The 19,146-nt window shown below is 39.9% G+C and overlaps 1 protein-coding gene across 1 annotated transcript; it reads left to right on the top strand.

The window, feature by feature from the left end:
- Nucleotides 1–262: 262 nt before the first annotated feature.
- On the top strand, nucleotides 263–18,224 carry itgb3b (integrin beta 3b). The gene is made up of 15 exons (XM_072667112.1): nucleotides 263–340; nucleotides 3,355–3,440; nucleotides 4,863–5,067; nucleotides 5,281–5,533; nucleotides 7,460–7,622; nucleotides 7,717–7,878; nucleotides 8,461–8,556; nucleotides 8,759–8,848; nucleotides 8,984–9,118; nucleotides 10,383–10,809; nucleotides 12,986–13,208; nucleotides 14,679–14,779; nucleotides 14,860–14,979; nucleotides 16,371–16,537; nucleotides 17,761–18,224. Exons 1-15 carry the CDS (start codon nucleotides 274–276, stop codon nucleotides 17,827–17,829), a joined length of 2,364 nt encoding a protein of 787 aa, XP_072523213.1. The 5' UTR covers nucleotides 263–273; the 3' UTR covers nucleotides 17,830–18,224.
- The last annotated feature ends 922 nt before the right edge of the window (nucleotides 18,225–19,146 follow it).

Below are 19,146 nucleotides of genomic sequence, written 5' to 3'. Positions count from 1 at the left end.
TATCTACCTCTTTTAATAAAATAACCAATTCACCTGTAGCCTCTAGACTTAAGGAGAAGGAGTGTGTGTGCTGTGGTAGTGTGTAGCTGAGAGAGTGTGTGTGTGTGTGTGTGTGTGTGTGCTGTAGCACTGCTGTGTATGCCCCACCTTTCCGTCCAGCGGCAGTAAACTACTCCCCTGCTGTCCTCTCTCCGGAGGGGCGGGGCAGCGCGGTGGGGTCACGTGATAAACGCGCGCTCTTGAGGAGAGGCGATGTTCCAGGAGTCGAGCAAGATGCAGCGTCTACTCTCCTCACAGTTATGGATTTATCTACTTCTGTTACTAACAGAACACACTTTGGGTGAGTCTTTTATTTTTCACCCTTCATTAGATGGGATCTGTCGCTTGCAAAGTCGTATTTTTGTTGTTAAATAAGGAAAAGTCTAATATTGTTTATTTTAAAAGGACTGCCAGAGAAAATGCACCAATAGGAACAGCAGAGAGTCAGAAACCTGAGCAAAGCAGGCTGACCAGTCAGGAACTAGTGTAGTAGTGTTTCTGGACATATACAGGTACAGAGCAAATACCCACCTCTGAGGAGAGGGGTTTGCTGATCTTGACCAGAACCCTTAAATAAATGATTCTCTTATTCATTGACTATTTTAATGAATGTTACCCTTCATACATGAATGAATGAATAGATGGTGACTGAATGGACTATTAATTATGTTGTGTTCATAAAGTTATATTGGCTTGTAGTATGTTTCATTTAGTTTACTGTTTACAATATAGCTTCAGATCACAATGAACTGTACAAGTACTTTAAATACTATTAATAAATAATATTATAACTAGTCATAGGAACATTTTTTTCTTTTTACTTTTTTGTACTTAAGTAAAAGCAGAAAAATACATGCGTCTGAATATACTCAAAAGTGTGGTTGGTGTGGCGCAATAGATAACACCACCTGGCACTGAGCTTCCACACCATGTGGGAGACTGGGGTTCGATTCCCAGCCTGGGTGACTATGCTGCACTACATCAATAAGAGTCCTTGGGCCAGACTCTTAACACTGCATTGGCCCACCTGTGTAATACGAGTAACCCTGTAAGTTGCTCTGGATAAGAGCGTCTGCTAAATGCCATCAATGTAAAAGTAAATTATCATTTTGTTTTATTTAAAAAAGAGTTTCTAATTATTTATTTCCTGGATGAGTATTAAATGACACAACCATTACATGGAGCTTACAGAAGCATTTAGGCAAGAATTTACCAGATTTATGCTCCTGGGCTGCCCTACAGTCTGTAATGTATTTTACACTAATAAAGGTACGCATTTCTGGACAAGCTAAGAGATACAGAATCATCACTGAAAGAGAAAGAAGCATGTGGACTTTGGTGGTAGAGTAATACTGCCACATTTTACACAAATGACTCGGGTTATGTAGTGTTACGAAGTTCTCACAAGTCTTGTCTTACCCATTTTACAATGCACATAGTCATGTAGTGCAGTTAGCCACAAGACAAGCCCAGAACAGCAATGATAGAGACGCTAGTCTGCCTATTACAGGTGAGTGTAACACTAATATGATTAGGAAGCTGTTATTTTAAGGTAAACCTGCAACATAGTTTTGCCATTAACCATTAAATAATGGATCATGCTAGAAGAGCAATGTCATCTCAGAATCATTCAAATGACATTTTAATATCAGTAAAGAAATATTTGCCAGTTTGATATCCAGTTCACAGATGGAAAATATGGCAATACATAATGTTCTCAAATCTCATATTTATATTATCATAGTCACAGTGATTAACAGTAATAATATTTAAATACATTTAAAGAAACAAGCCTGTTTAAATAATTGCATACAGAATTCTTCATAAATGTAGTAAGAAGAGATAAAAGATATTAAGTGACAGACATACTCAAGTAAAGTCCATTTACTTAAGTTCGTTACTTTCCTCGTCTGCTGCCCTATATGTAGTTTGTAGCTTCTGGCACTCCGCCATTTAACCTTTTTTCATTCTACATTTTTCTCAAACATGACTGAGAAACTCTCTCTCATCCAGTGCCTCCCTTGCTGTACTTTGCACAATAGCACAAACTTGGCAGCAACAGGCAGTGTGCTTAATCATCCTTATCGTGCATCTGACACTTTAGTTCTCAGAGAAGCTGAAAAAAAAAAACAAGCAGAATGTGAAGCTTATGGGTTTGTGCTTTTTGTCTCCTCAACTTACTGAGTTACTGACTGTCTGGAGAATGTTGCTTGGACTGACATGTTTCTGGAGCATCTCAAGAATCATAGGGTGATTCTCAGGATTTGGTACTCTTAAGACGTATGGTTATTATTATCAGTTAGGAAAACATTACGTAATAGATGTATATCACATTACGTAACAGATTAACATAGCATGAGATGCTAAGGCATTAAAAAATATAATAAATAAATAACTTAAATATTGAAAGCATTTCCTCACAAATGTCAGCATGTTGGCACGTCTCTATTCATTAACATCTCACTTCTGTAGAGTATTAAAATTAATGCAATTTTTCATTCATTAACATTACTTTCACAAAAAAAATATTATATATGTAATTATATATGTATTTATATATGTATTTAGAAATATTGCAGCATTTTCTAATGTCCTTCAGTCTCACTCAACCCCGTAACATTGTAATTTCCTCCAATAAAAAGTAATAGTTTGATCTTAAACATAATTTTAAGGAAGTGACCTCTTAGGTAAGGTTATCTTCCCCCTTCTCTACAGCATCTGCCTCGATATCTTGCTGCGTATTTTGTCTCATAAGTCAGAAGAAAGCAGCATTGTGGTGAAGGATACCGACAACTACTGTCGGCTGGTTGGGTAACTAACAAATTAAATCGTTGGCTATTTGGCTATTACACTGACAATTTCTCCTCAGAAATAGAATATTAAGGGAAAATAAACGTTAATAACGTTTACATTTATATGTCCGCCATGTTACTTTCTCTCTCTGGATGAGCCAAAAATATTGTGGTATACGGCATACATAAAGGAGAGAAGGATACATATACGCTGCCTTCACAAATCACCAAGATGTAGGTACTTTAGCAGGCAGCATTTTATATAAACATTCAATTCTAAAAAAGTCGAATATAAAAATATCTGATGTGTAAAAAACAATAGTGCTTGATAGCATAGAGAGACATTAGCCATTTTATCCCAAAACCGACAACCCTGTAACATTTTTTAACTGAAAGGTTGTTACAGGATTAGATGACTGTCACTGACTGACACTTATTCCTGACTCTATAACATATAGTATAGAGTACCACACTGCTTTCAAAGGTTTATGTGAACTGCAAACAGTGTTCTCTCATCTTTCAGCCTCCAATATCTGCACGTCTCGAGGAGCCAGCACTTGCCAGCAGTGTTTAGCGGTTCATCATTCCTGTGCATGGTGCTCCCAAGAGGTGTGGTACACTTCCTTTGACATATCATGTGACTTCTGATTCCATTTAATGCAGTACATTAGACAGCGATAACAAGGTCTGGGCAAAATGACGATGATGTTGAAAAAATAATATTGTGGTATGAATATTACTGTATTGTGAGGAGGTTTTTGAAAAACCATGAAATTATATTTATGACATATTGCCAAGCCAGTAGTAAGCAAATATTACTCAAACACATAACTATGAGAACTCTATCTATAATATTTTATTGCATTTTTTTCAGGAAGAAAGTACATTTGAAAAGAATTGCTGTGTAATATAAAGCCCTAATTTGATAGGATTAGTTTTAAATGGGGTTGTAGAGGAGACCTTTGGCTTGTCCTCTGGATTTGAGGGAGGTTTTCCAGACTACTCTCCACGACCTAATATATCTGTGCCTTGCACAACGAAACTAAATGCCTCCTCAAGTGCCCCCATACTTGAGAAAAAACACAAAACACTCCTTTTCCACAGGATATGACAAAATATTAACCCATATCACAATTTTCACCAGATAAGTATATCTATCTAGAAAGTAAAAGGCTCTGAAATCTTCACAGATGTGGGAACACTCAGTCTGTAAGAACGACTGACGCATTCAGACGGGACTAAAATCACTGGGAAACTGATAATAATTACATTACCCCATCTCCCCATGTAAATGAATCCCCTCAGAACAGGGCTTTAGAATGCTCTTTTATGGCTTTTGGATACACACAGAATTTATACAGGGCAGAAAGTGTTGAATATTTAAAACCAGAACTTGAATGAGCTGAGCACACCAAAGAACATTTATCTGAGTGTTTGGAAAAGCTGGGTCTATAATTACCCCAGCCACCTCGTTCCTGATGAACAAATACGTTTTGAGAGCTGTTCTGAAATTATTATCATATCCCTGAACTTTATTTACTTTCAACATTTGATACAAGAAATAATGCACTTGTGAATGTTTCAGACTTTTAGACCAGCTTTTTTTTCTTTGGTGAAATGTAAACTGTAAAGAGTGTCATTTGTTGTTGTGTAGATTTAGATATGTACATATTTAGATATGAAATGTTGAATATCATAAAAAAGAATTGAGTATCTTTGTGATTGTAACTATATAGACAAAGGAAACTCTTAATTTTAATGTACATGAACAGTGAGGAGCTGAACTCATAATGGACATTAATGTAGTGGCATTTTATCACTAGTAAATTTGAACCATCTATTGGTCCATTGATTATTAAAGTGAAGCTAGTTATATCAAACAGTGTTACAAGAGTTCAGCAAAAAAAACTCTTCATGAGAGAACAGGAAAGTGAGTACAGAACTTTGCAACACTGTGTAGAAAGACATGAATGACAAGCAGTCAATGTCTGCAATGCTCAGTGTCTTCCTGTGTGATACTGATGACAACAGGAATTTGGGCTGAATGTGCCTGGTGCCTCCCGCTGTGACCTCAAGAAGAACCTTCTAGCCACAGGATGTAATAGAGGAGCACTGGAGTATCCCATCAGCCAGCTGCATGTTACAGAGAACAAAACTCTTAGTGATAAGGCCTCTGGGTCCACCACTGACGTCACGCAGATCCAACCCCAGAAACTGCACATCACCCTGAGACCTGGTGAGTTCAAAACTGAGCTAACTTAAACACAGGTTGCTAAAGACTATAGGGTAGTACTCCTTAGGGATAATAGTCAAGGCCAGTCTGCTAATACAGCAACTAAGAAACTGCACATAACACCATCCAAGCCTTCGGGTGCAGCTACATTTCAGTTTGCAGTTGATTGTATCTCATAACAAGTTCCTCTTCCTCCTTACTGTTTATCCTCTGTAGATGACTCCCAGCGGTTCACACTGCAGGTGCGACAAGTGGAGGACTACCCTGTCGACCTGTACTATCTGATGGACCTGTCCTATTCCATGAACGATGACCTGTCACAGCTGAGGAGGCTCGGAAAAGGTCTGGCAGAGGAGATGAGTAAAACCACCAGCAATCTCCGCATGGGTTTTGGTGCTTTTGTGGATAAACCTGTGTCTCCATACATGTACATCTCCCCACCAGAAGCTGTGAAGAACCCATGCTACTCGTGAGTGATCAACAAAACCAAGGCAACCCTTGCATTACATACTTTTGCAAGAAAAAGTAATTGATCCCCTGGGAATGACATGGATTTCTGCATTAATTACTAGTGCAGTGTGATCTAATCATTATTTAGGTCACAATTATAGACAAACAATTTAACTAAGAACTAATATCACACAAGCACTTGTTCTGCTCATGGTCTGTTTTGTAATGGCAAGGGAAAATCCAGACTATAACCCTATTAAGATGCTGTGGTATGAACTAAAGAGGGCTGTGCATGCAAGACATCCCAGAAAAATGGATGAATTGCAGGACAATTGCAGAGAAAAATGGTCTGAAATTCCTCCTCAGTGTTGTGCAATTCTTATTTACATTAGGTTTGGTGGAGGTTGCTATGTGGGGGATCTACAGTTTATTACATTCTTGGGTTAACTCATTTTTTCTAGCTTGCACTGTGGATGTTTGTGCATTATGCTCTATACACAGGTTTCTGTGCAACGGCATCACAGAGACACGTGTGCAATGGGGGGCTGAAAGCAACAGAAAGCAGCACTCTTCATGCTAGAGAGCAGAAATGACAGAGTTGTTGTGCAGAAAACTGCACCAACCGCAGAGAAGATGGATGGAAAATGTTTAATATTCCAAGAGGATAAAAAAAAACAAAAAAAATAAAACGAAGAAAATAAAAAACGAATGACTGACTGACCAGCTATGTTTCCAAAGCTGCTTTTTCCCCCTGGCTGTGCGTGCACCCAGGAACAGCTGTTTGTGTGTTATTAGTTTAGTTAGGTTGTGTTTGTCTACTGTAATGACTTACATAACAATCAGATCACATTTTATTAGTAATCAATACAGAAATCCAAGAACATCCAAACGGTTCACTTACTTTTTAAATGCAACAGCAAGTCTTGCTGGACTTGCTGGCATACTGTGAATGATTGCTAATGTTGAGGGATCATTCCTTTGTTTTAGCATGTTATATTTTATGTACACTAAATGTCCATATGTTTATAGACGCCCCTCATCGTTAATGCATTTAGCTACTTTAAGTTGCAACATCTGCTGACATCTGTTCAAATACACACACAGCTTTTCTAGTCTCTGTAGAGAAGTGCTGCCAGTAGAATTGGACTCTCTGGAGCATATTTACATGAACTTATTGCCACCAAGCCTAATGCCAAACGTGAGCTAGAGGGGTATAAAGTCCCCCAGCACTGAGCTGTGGAGCAGTGGGACTGTGTTCTCTGGAATGATGGAGGTCCTCCATCCAATACTTTTGGGATGGGTTGGGGAGATGGGAATGAAGTGGGATGAAGGTTATTCAACATCCTGACCTCACTAACACTCCAGATGTTCCAGAATCTAGTAGTAAGCCTTCCCTGGACAGTAGAGACAGTTACTCCAACAAAAGCAGCAAAAAAAAGAAGAGCAAGCTCTTTTTTAATACAATGAATGAGCTGGTGTCCCAGTACTTTTGCCTATGTATAGTAAAGTGCAGTGTACACTGTAACAGAGTTTAGACATGAAAGACTTAAATTATTCAGATACAAAAAGCTAAAAGGGGCATTGATCGTGTGAAATATAGTAGATGACTGTGTAAATGCCTGTTGATTCTGCATTTAACCGTGTGTGTGTCACCACTGACCATACAAATAATGATTAAAGGCCTTCTCAAATACGGTCATTTAGGTGACGCACAAGCCATGACTCAATGGCTTCATTAAGGGCTCAGTGGACGACTGGTACTCTTGCCCAGATTGAGCTCACCTAAAATACCCCGTTTTCCCATTACACCTCTCATGAGCCTTCTCTCAATGTTGTCAACATGGTCTCAAATCCAAAACATACTGTAAAGCTCCCCTAATTTTACTAAGCCTCACTTCGCTTTAGTGTCAAAACTAAGTGGACATTTCTTCTCTGATGGTGATAGAATTCCCTTCAAATGCCAACCACAGTTCGGCTACAGACACGTACTGTCTCTGACGGATGAAGTGGGCCGCTTCACAGAGGAGGTGAAGAAACAGAAGGTTTCTCGGAATAGGGATGCTCCGGAGGGAGGTTTCGACGCCATCATACAGGCCGCGGTCTGCAAGGTGGAGCAAAACTGTTGTTATTAAGTTGTTATTAATCAGTTATGAGTTCATAAACCCAGCCAGAAACTAGTGCATTGTTGTCTCACCTTTTCAGGAGAAGATTGGTTGGCGGCCTGATGCTTCTCACCTGCTGGTGTTCACCACAGATGCTAAGACTCATGTAGCGCTGGACGGACGCTTGGCAGGCATTGTGCGGCCTAATGATGGCCAGTGTCATGTGGGCGAAGACAACATCTACAACATGTCTACTACAATGGTCATTACAGCACTTTTATTTAACACTGCATTGTGGCTTTGTACTTGTACTTGTATTTCCTGACATCTACATCTATGTTGTAGGTTACAGTTAGTCGTGAGTGTGGCTCATTTATTGCTGCACAGTTCATATGTCATCAACGAAATAGGACCACAAAAGCACCACTGGCCAGATATTGTACAGGAGCTGGGCTGTTCTCAGTGTTACCAGCATAGCACTGGTGTGGTGCTGGTGTGCACAGCGATGACATTGTATACTTACTGCTCATTCTATTACACACACACATAGTGTCACTGCTGTGCTGAGAATGGTCCACCACCCAAATAACATGTAGTCTGCAGTGGTGCCATGGTGGTCCCATTCCATTGATAGATCTGGTAGAGAGGGGCCGACCAGTTGTGCAGCAACAGATGGTCTACAGTCAGTAAATGAGTACCTACAAAGTGCACCTAAATTAAAATGGCCATTGAGGTGTATTTAAAAGGCGACTCGGTGTACATGAAAGCCATTTGATTAGATATTGGGACTTCCAGTAGACACTTTCCTGCCTCTATTGTATTCTATTTAAATATATTTCTGTAGGACTATCCATCCCTGGCCCTGATCACAGAGAAAATGTCTGAGAACAACATAAACCTAATCTTTGCTGTGACCAATCCTGTAGTGCCACTTTACAAGGTAAGGATCACATTAAAATACTTATCTATCCATGTGGTTAAGAATAAAGGTTGTAGGGCAACTGGTCTGCAGATTTTAGTGCTTTTCCTGTCTTACCACACCCACTCTAGTTAGTAATTAGTTGGATTAGATGTGTTGGGAGCAGGTATATTGAGAAATACTGGCATATATCATACATCCCTTTTTAAAAAAAAACTTTCAGAATTACAGTGATCTGATCCCTGGTACGGCAGTGGGTACTCTGTCTGAGGACTCACACAATGTGATCCAGCTGATCCAAGATGCTTATGCTGTGAGTACACAGAATTCTCTGCACATTTGGGGCCCATTTGTTTCTGATGTTTGTTACTCTTTGCTTCGCATGAGAAAAATGTTGTAGAAAAACCCTGTAAATAAAATCTAATCAAGTTTTCTCGTGGTACCACAGAAAATTCGCTCTAAGATTGAGCTAGAGCTCTTAAATGTACCAGATGAGCTGAGTCTGTCCTTCAATGCCACATGTCTGAATGGAGAGGTCATCCCAGGACTCAAGTCTTGCTCTGGGCTCAAGAGAGGAGACACGGTTAGTGCCTTATTGTAGTCTCTTCATGGTCATTCTCCTTATTTCTCTCCCATATGTTATTCTTTCTATAACCTGATTCCTGTATCTGTAGCTGATCTCTCTTTTTCTCTTCTCCTGCATCTCTCTCGCTCGCTCCTCTGTATCGTTTGCTCTCTACCTCTTATATTCTCTGTATCTCTTTCTCTCTTATTCTCTATTTCTCTCTCTCTTTCTCTCTCCTGTTCTTTTCCTCTTTTTGTCTTGCTCTCTCTCATTCTCTAGCTTTCTCTTACTCTCTTATTCTCTGTCTCTCTTGCTCTCTCTCTCTCTCTCTCTCTCTCTCACTCTGTCTCTCTCTATCTCTCTTTCTTGCTCCCTCTCTCTCTCTGTATCTCCCTCTATTCTGGTTCTGTTTCTTTAACTCCATAATCTCTAACATTCATGCTCTCTCTCTCTCTCTCTCTCTCTCTCTCTCTCTCTCTCTCTTTCTCTCTCATTCTCTATCTCTCTTTCTTGCTCCGTTTCTCTCTCTGTATCTCCCTCTATTCTGGTTCTGTTTCTTTAACTCCATAATCTCTAACATGCATGCTCTCTCTCTCTCTCTCTCTCTCTCTCATCTCTCTCTCTCTCTCTCTCTCTCTCTCTCTCTTTGTCAGCTAACATGCTCTTCTCTAAAAGCATGTTGTTCCATCCTCCGTCCACCCGTTTACTTCTTTCCTCCTGCCTGTACAGTCATTCCAGCCTTACGGAATTTCTCCTTACTCATTCCAAATAAGGAAGAGCGCAGCTGAACAGGAAAAGGCCTTTCTGAGGTGCACTCACCCTGATAAACGACTCTGTGGTTTAAAGCAGCCTCGGCCCATCATTTCAGTGAATGATTAAATTCACAATCAGACACTTAAACACACTCACAGGATGCGTGGTGGGGGTGGTGTTACTCAGTCTGCTGAGGACATACTGGGCATCTGCTGTGGCTGTTTCCTGCTCTTTACCCTGTTGCTCTGACTCACTGTGTCCAGTTATCTCAGCTTGCCTGTCAACATGTCCATCTGCACGATTCAGACTGACACTCTGAAGAATGTGCTGTCTCAGGATGGGAGGATAAAACTCTACTGAACACACACACAGTTTTTGTTGGCTTATACATTTCTCACAATAACCTAATGTATTTATTACAATTATAGCAGTGTAATCCTGGAGAACACCTTCACTACACATTTGCACATTATAATGTTGTTTATAAAGTAGTGAGATCAGCCCTGATGGAACCCTTTTACTTGTGCAGGTGTCCTTCAGCGTAGAGGCCCGTGCGAGGGGCTGTCCCAAGGACAAGCGCAAAACGTTTACCATCAAACCTGTGGGCTTCAAAGACGCACTGCAGATCACTGTTGACTTTGAGTGTGCATGCAAGTGCCAAGCTCTGGGCAAGCTCGACAGTCCTGAGTGTCACCACGGCAATGGCACCTACGAGTGTGGCATCTGCATATGTCACCCAGGACGGCTGGGCCCCAGGTGTGAGTGTGCAGAGGGAGACTACAGCCCCACCGAGCAGGACACATGCAGTGGGCCAAACAAGTTGGTCTGTAACGGCCGAGGAGACTGTGTGTGTGGTCAGTGTGTGTGTCACAACAACGACTTCGGCAAGGTGTGGGGGAAGAGATGCGAGTGTGATGACTTCAGCTGCCTGAGGTATAAAGGAGAGCTGTGTTCAGGTAAGAAGCTCACAGCTGTCACAGCTGTTTGTCTTATGTCTTAACATCCTAAAAGTACATCTGGAAAATAATGTGGAATATCAATAATATTCTCAAGTGCATAAATGAAACCTTGACCAGAGCAGGATCTTCTGAGTGATATCAATGTGAGCCTCCACACTTACCAATCATCCAGAAAAGTCTCAAGCTCTCTTTCTCAGAGTTGCTGCAGCTCAGTGTCCTGCTGCACTTCACAAAGACCTCATGTGCAAGGAATTGCTTATAATAACACTGGACGTTTCTTGGCTTTGTGCAGCGAACAAGCTGCTTTTCCGAAATAAACATGCTGTGTGGAGGTGTGTGGGCTCAGACATGTGCTGGCCTCAAAGAGCTCTGTGTGTGTGTTTGTGTTACGGGCACTGGGGTTCGCTTAGGGAAGTTCATGTAGTGTAGCAAGTGGAACATCTCAGCAGGGACCGCTCACTCCGCCACTGGGCAGAAATATCGCTGCGTTCCACCTCGTGTCCCTGTCTGGTATAAACTACCCCACTGTAGGTCTAAATATAGAACTGTCCGTCTGTGTTTTGTTGGAGTAATGTCGTGTTTCGCTGTGTTTTCATTACAAACAGACGTAGCGCCATTACCACTCAGCAAGCAAGGCCTTACTTACCGTATTCCCTAAAGCCCCGTGATTATTGCGCAAATGCCTTTCTGCATTGTCACGCACTGATGATGTCACAGCTCTTAAATAGCTTGGCCCAGCGAGGGAGGTGAGTGGTGTCTGGTTTTGGTTGTGCTGGAATTGTATTGGGGATTTTTTGTTCTGTGGCATGAGTGATTATAGGCAGTGTGATGTTTGTCCTTGAGAACAGGCTGGTTTTATGGTCTCTGAGGGTCTACCCATTGTACTCACTGTTATTTTGTCTGGTTTCTTTTTTCCTGTTGATCTGTTGGTTGGAGCCTTTTTTTTAAAAAGCGCACACCATCATTATTGTCACTTGACAATGACAAAACATTGTCATTTTCTACAAAGTTAAAAATTAAGGAGGTATAAAGGGTTCTTCGAGTGATGCCACAGAAGAACAACTTTTGGTTTCATAAAGAACCATTATGGTCAAATTGATGCATGTGTGAAGAACCTTAGAGGAGTCAATGTAAAGATTCTTCACCAATTGAAATTTCATGGATCCATGTCCAGTCTTAAAAGTAAATGCGCTTCAAACTGTTCTGGAACATTTTTGGTTCCATTAAGAATTTATTTTTTTGTAAAAGAAATATATCATATGTATTAAGAAACATTTAAAGGTTTAAAGAAGTCAGTGTAAAGGTTCTTCACCAGTGTAAGGGTTCTTCATGTGTTATTGAATGGATTAATGTCGACTCTTGAAGGTAAAGGTGTTTCAAAGGTTTCTTCCTGTAATGACTCTATAAAAAAAGACACTTTTGGTTCCACAAAGAACCATTTTTGTAAAATAGATATACTATATGTAAGAATACATTTTTAAAGGTTTAAAAAAAAGTCAGTGTAAAGGTTCCACACACCCACAGCTCCTTTACAAAAATGGTTGTTCACTCAAAAAACCCTTTGTACCACCTTTACGTTTTGGAGTGTACATGGATCCATAGCCTAACATGTTTTTAAGTGTTGCCTTCTTCCCAAGTGAAAAGCCAGAAAAGGGGGGCTCATTAGAATCTCTACATTGTATAAAATTCCAGAGATTCCACAACTGCCAGATTTTTTTTTAGGAGGCCATGTGATCTATAGGGAGATTAAAGCATTTTGACAAGGGGTGAAAGAAGTACCTCTGGGATTTCATTTTGTGAACTACCTCCAGCCTCCCAGGTCCACTTGGGAATGAGCTTTGTTTCTGTGCATGTGTGGAATGTGCAGCTCCTCACGAGATGTATTTTTATGGGCAAACCTGTAACTAAACAGAACGAAACGCTGTGTGCTTTCACAGAAATCATTACGGGCCCAGCATTGTTCATCTGTAATCACTCCGGGTATTAGATGAGGCTGTGGGTATCAGTAAATCTTTAACAGAAGGGCTTTACAACATTTACCTCTGGCAGCAAAAGCACTTTTTTTGATTCGCTTCAAAGATATCCATTACCTCAGCTTCTCAGAATCTGCTTACTCTCGCTCCCTGGTTCACACCCCTGTTGATTCTGTGCTCTTACACGCTGCCTTTTATAGGTCACGGCACATGCTCATGCGGTTTCTGCCAGTGCGACCCAGATTGGTCGGGCGAAAACTGTAACTGCTCCAGACGCCTGGACACCTGCATGTCTAGCACAGGCTCCTTGTGTAGCAGCCGTGGACAGTGTGTGTGTGGCAGCTGTGAGTGTACCCAGCCTGGGGCCTACGGCTCCACCTGCGATAAATGTCCCACCTGCCCTGATGCGTGCACCATGAAGAAGTGAGTCAACACACCTCATTTGAATCTGACAGTTGTCCTGTACATTGTGCCACTATTATTTTTTACATTTTAAATGATGAATGGGCCAAAAGAAATGTTCCCAAATTACTTTTTACATTGACTTCCATTGGAAACTTTTTTGTCCGTCTCTTGTAAAGTTACGATAAGGTTTTTAGCGTCACAGCACTCGCAATATTTTACTGCAAATATTTTTTATGATTCCTGTTTTAAGTTATGATTAGGATTAGGTGTAAGGTTACATTCAATTAACAATCATTTAACAATTCAGATACATTTAACAGACATTCAGTTGAATGTTAGGTGAATGTTAGGTGAGCATCTACAACGAACCATCCAAGTGAAATATCATGGTAATAAAATGACCGGTATCTTGTGGTCAGTAATTACATGTAACCTTCAGAAAAAAGGAACTACAAAGGAGGGTTCTGGTTATTACTTGAGGACAGGGTAAAAAGGTCACAGTAGTATTGGTACAGTACTGTTAAATGAAAAGCAAGGAGGCACTTTTGAAATAACTCTCCCAACCTGCCCCTCTAAATTGCTATCTTGGAGATACAAGGTGTTTTGTGACAGTGACACATTATATAAATATATAATTCTTTTTACATTTACATGTGATTAACATTTTATAATCTTTCAAGTCTTTCTTTCAAAAATTTGTTTTGATGTCTAAAAATGACAGAATCATGGCAAAAATAGGCATAAACGTCTATACTGGTATTGGTGTCACGCAACAATTTAACTTTAGCTTTACTGGTAATGATAGACAACAATGCAGATGTAGTGTCCAGCAGGTTTCCTTTTGGATAATCTGCTTTCTGACTTAACAGTATGTTTGCAAAACTGTACAACTGTACTGTGTGTTTTTATGTGATTAAGATAAGACAAGATAAAAAACATTTAATTCCAAATATTTTTACTATATGTCGAAATGTTTGTGGACACCCCTTCTAATGAATGTATTCAGATACTTTAAGTTGCACCCATTGCTGACACAGATTGCACACACAGCTAGTCCTTGTTGAGAAGTACTTCCAATACAATAGGACTCTCTGGCGCAGATAAATATGAACCTATTGGCACCATGCTGCCTAATGCCAGGTGTAGGCTAGAGGGGTATAAAGCCCTCCAGAATTGAGCTGTGGAGCAGTGGAACTGTGTTCTCTGAAATGATGTACATTTGGGATGAGTTGGTGAGTTGGGGATGAGGTAGGGTGGAGATTATCCAACACCCTGACCTCACTAACGCTCTTGTCCTTGAATGCAATCAAATATTCACAGCAATGCACCAAAATCTAGTAGAAAGCTTTCCCTGAACAGTAGAGACAGTTATTCCAACCCTGACAAAACGAATCGGCTTCTTTTAATTAATGTGTTTAGCGCATGCTTTATTATGGCTGGTGGTAGCTGTGACAGTGTTCATGAATTTATTTCCTTCCATGTCTTTAGGGATTGTGTGGAATGTAAGCATTTTAAAAGAGGTAGGCTCTTTGAGGACGACAGCTGTGCTCGGATTTGCAGAGATGAAATTAAACTGGTTGATGATGTGGGTAAGTCTTGGTAGGATCTAAAACTAATTATGGAGTGCCATCTGAATGAGTACTACAGTGCTCTCTTTCCTTTTCCATAGTTTTCCATGACAAAAATGCAGTGAACTGCACCTACAAGGACGAGGATGATTGTGTGCAGAGGTTTCAGTACTTTGAAGATAACAGCGGGAAGTCTATCCTGTCTGTGGTGAAGGAGCCAGGTAACACTCCATTCCACTTACACTAAGAACACCCAAAGACCATGAGACAAGTGCTTTTGTCAGTATGTGTTGGGGTTAGCCTTCACAAATGAAGTATGTATGTATGTACCTGAATATGGTGATATTTAACCAACAGTATTGAACTAACTAAGGGTTCATCAGACTGATCAGCTCAATTCCACATTATTTCTACATGTTTTTTAACAGCAGCCATTGTTCATTCAGGCTGAGTGAGTTTTCTTTGACAAGCTGAGTTTGTTTGGCTGTGTCTGCAGGTTGATGGTCTTTGGTCTTTTGGTTGCCTGTGTGTGTTAGTACGTGTGTGTTTCTGGTTCTTAAGAGGCCATGGTGAGAGTGTGGGTCATTAAGGCAGTAAAAGCCTGGAGCCTGCAGTGAGAGTCAACCTTTTTGCTTTAACAGACCCACATGTGGAACATGGGCTTCATTAGGTTTTTAGGAACGCACAGACCTGGAGCCCAGAGAGGAGCCCATGTAGTAAAGCAAGGCAATAAACAGCATCCAAGCTACTGGGGAACGCGCTGACATGGCACAGTGCGTACCATGTAATCAGACAGGAAGGATAAAAGGGCAGACACTGAGAGAGATATACATGTGGCTCTTATGATAGAAAGTATGACATTGCAAAGTGAAGTTGTTTGACATTTGGAGGGTTGGGAAACTGCTATGCAGTGTGTGGCAGTGGCCATTAACAAGCTCAGTGTAAGGCAGTGCTGAGTGATCAGAATTGTACCTTTAGTTTTACTGGAGCAGATTTTTGGAATAGTTTTTTTAGTTGAGTAAAAATGTTGCTGACTTTCACATTACCTTTTCAGAAGCAGTTTAATATTTTTACTACAGTACATTTATGCAAACCCCAAAATGGTTGTGTAGAGCACTGAAAAGGGTTTCTTTCACACCTTAAAAGCTATTTTTAATTTTCTATAAAAGAAAACTGTTTCAAACAGTGTAAAGAACACTTTAGCCAGGCAAAGAACCAGTTAGGCGTCCATTAAAGCTTTGGTTTTTACAATGTAAAGAACCCCTAAATAACCTTTTTAAGTTGTAGTGCAAACAACATAAAAGATGAAATTTACAAATGTATCCCAGTTTCTAGTAAACTTTATATATAACAGTTTATAAGAGACTGTTTAGCAAAAAAAAAAAAAAAAATAAGATCATACTGCTTTTTCATTACCGATGCCATTTACACGTATTTTGATAGTTTCTAAGAAAGGGACCTTTATTACTGTGTTTCAGTACATTTTCCTGTTCAATTTCATGGATATTTATTCAGGTGTTGAGTCTATAAGCAAGATTTTTCAAGTGTTGAGACTTTAGACTTACACAGATGCTCTTCCGTGACTATTCGACTACCTCCTGCTGTGTCTTAGACTGCCCTAAAGGCCCTGACATACTCGTGGTGCTGCTCTCCGTTGCTGGGGCTATACTGTTCCTGGGCCTTGCCGCCTTGCTGATCTGGAAGCTGTTGGTCACCATCCATGACCGCCGTGAGTTTGCTAAATTCGAAGAGGAGCGGGCAAAAGCCAAATGGGACACGGTGAGCCTGGTTCATAATTACCCATATTTACTTGTAGTTAAAGTCTTATGTGTGAACACATGTCATCTGACCACAGGTAACAAACATAGCTTCAACAAGCTAATGTTCCACCACACATAAGCGTCCACATCCACCCCTGTTTACTGAATTGTAAAAGCTGGTATTATAAAAAGCTATTTGAAAGTTGCTTGGTAAGACGCGTGGTAAATCATAGATGTGGGCGGGATGATTTTATTGTCTCTGCAGCATGCTGTTTTCCCTACAGAACAAAGGAAAGCCTCCGTTCCCTAGGGCATTTTGCTTTAAATTATGCCTTGCTAATTAGGCTTTCCTGGCTCGGTCTGAAGTCTCACAGTCACACAGGACTATTCCAGCCACATCTGGGCCCTGACTCCTCTGCACTATGCCTGGACCTACTCCCACTCATAACTCTCTCAGTGTCTAGATTTATTCCTGCTTAAAAGTAGAAAAGAAAGGGTCAACTATACCATTGTACTTGTTGTCAAATTTATACACAGATTTGTACAAAGACTGAACTAGGAATCAACTGCTGGAAGGTGATAAATGTGAAAACAACCATATTTTAATTCAGATATGCAGAACTAAATGTAGAAATATGTAAACTTTAGAGTTATAAATTAACGTAAATAGTTAGCTGGCCTATTCCAGTTGCTGCTGCTGCTGTTACTTTACTGAAGGCTAAAATTACTATATCACATTTTTCTCTCTCTTTCTTTTTTTGCTGATCTGAAAAATTATGGGAAACTGATTAAGGGAAAACTTAAGTTTGAGAGGAAAAAGAGACTGTATTTTTACTCATCTTTTAAAGGAAAACAGAAACGCTGCATATTTGAATAGCGTATTTATCTCTTTATTGTTGTCATTGTTAACTAGCAAATACATAAAACCACCTCAACCTAAATTTTAAAAGCTGATAGCTACATATGTTATTGGGTAATTTAATTATTCATAATCCAATTAATTGTTTATCAATTACAATGATCGATTACTAGTTATTTTTGCAGCCCTTCTCTCATTTCATTTACAATAATGGGGTCAATTGCAAGGTTCTTTAGGCAGCCAAAAGGGGTCCCCTTTTGGCTGCATGCAAAAAATACAAAACTTTTCTCACCATTATGTTTAATATTGTATGAAAAACTGGGACTAATAGGTTTCACAGTCTGAAGTAATGCCGTACATTCTGCACTCTGTCTTCACTTTAGAGCCACAACCCTCTCTACAAAGGCGCTACTACTACTTTCACCAACATCACCTATCGAGGCAAGGACTAACAGTCCCTCACCACAGTCACTGGAGCAACAATACAATAGCTGTAAAAATGCTTTTATGGTTTTATATTTGGAGGATGTACATTTTTGTCTGTAAATAATTATGACAGTTGGTTTAATGAAGAATCTTGTATTTTGTCATCATATGTTTTGATGATTCCAGTGAGTGTATTTGATGTCTGTTTTTATATTCTGTGCATCAGAACCCGCTAAATAAACTGTGTCATAGGGTGGAGCATTACAAGCCTCATTGTTTTAATGTTTGTGTCTTTGGAGATAGCTAATCACCATGACACACACCAGGCCCTTTCCTCAGACCGCTTCCCTGGTTTCCTGTTGATGGTTATGAATTAAAGATAAAAGATTAAACATTTTTTTAAACTATTTCTGCACCTGAACTATACTGTGTGTTCTGTGTTTGTGTACAAATCTAATTTCTGTCATATGTCATAAAGTTATCCCTCTAATTGCTTGCATTGTCAGACCTTTATGAAAATAGGTTGTATACAAAGCTTGTGTGACCATATATATAATTATATATTTTTATATTAATTATATGTTTTTGTAAATACATATACACACAATTTAATATAATATGACTGTTTTGTCATTTTTAATTATTTTAAAATGTCTTTCAAGGTCTATAGTAACTGTTGTCAGTTAATGACGTTCACTACTAGTTTTCTAATTAGTTGTCCTAAATGAAAAAAAAGTACTGTTTTACCTGGATAGTGTAACTGACTCAAAAAGACCTACAATAGCTAGCACATACACTATATGTCCAAATGTTTGTGGACACCCCTTCTAATGAATGAGTTCAACTACTTAAAGTTGCACCCATTGATGACACAGATGTGCAATTACACACATACAAGCTGTCTAGTCCCTGTAGAGATGTTTTGCCAATAGAATACGACTCTCTGAAGCAGATAATCATGAACCTATTGGCACCATGCTGCCTAACACCAGACGTGGGCTAGAGGGGTATAAAGCCCCCCAACATTGAGCTGTGGAGCAGTGGAGCTGTGTTCTCTGGAGTGATGGATGGTGCTCCATTCACTACTTTTGGGATGAGCTGGGGGGTCGGGTGAGATGGGGTGGTGATAATCTGACATCCTGACCTTACTAATGCTACTGTCGTCGAATGCAATCAAATCCTTAAAGCTGTGCTCCAAGTCTCCAAGGCTTCATCTAGTAGAAAGCCTTCCCTAGACAGTAGAGACAGTTACTCCAAAAAAAGCTAAACTCTTTTATTTTAATCCCCTTGTTTTCAGAAGAAACTATGAATGAGCAGGTGTCCAAATACTTTAATAAGTTAAA

The sequence above is a fragment of the Salminus brasiliensis genome, chromosome 22, assembly GCF_030463535.1.
Source record: "Salminus brasiliensis chromosome 22, fSalBra1.hap2, whole genome shotgun sequence".
NCBI lineage: Eukaryota > Metazoa > Chordata > Actinopteri > Characiformes > Bryconidae > Salminus > Salminus brasiliensis.
Note: the sequence above shows the minus strand (reverse complement) of the source record. Positions and strands in the feature narration are given on the sequence as shown.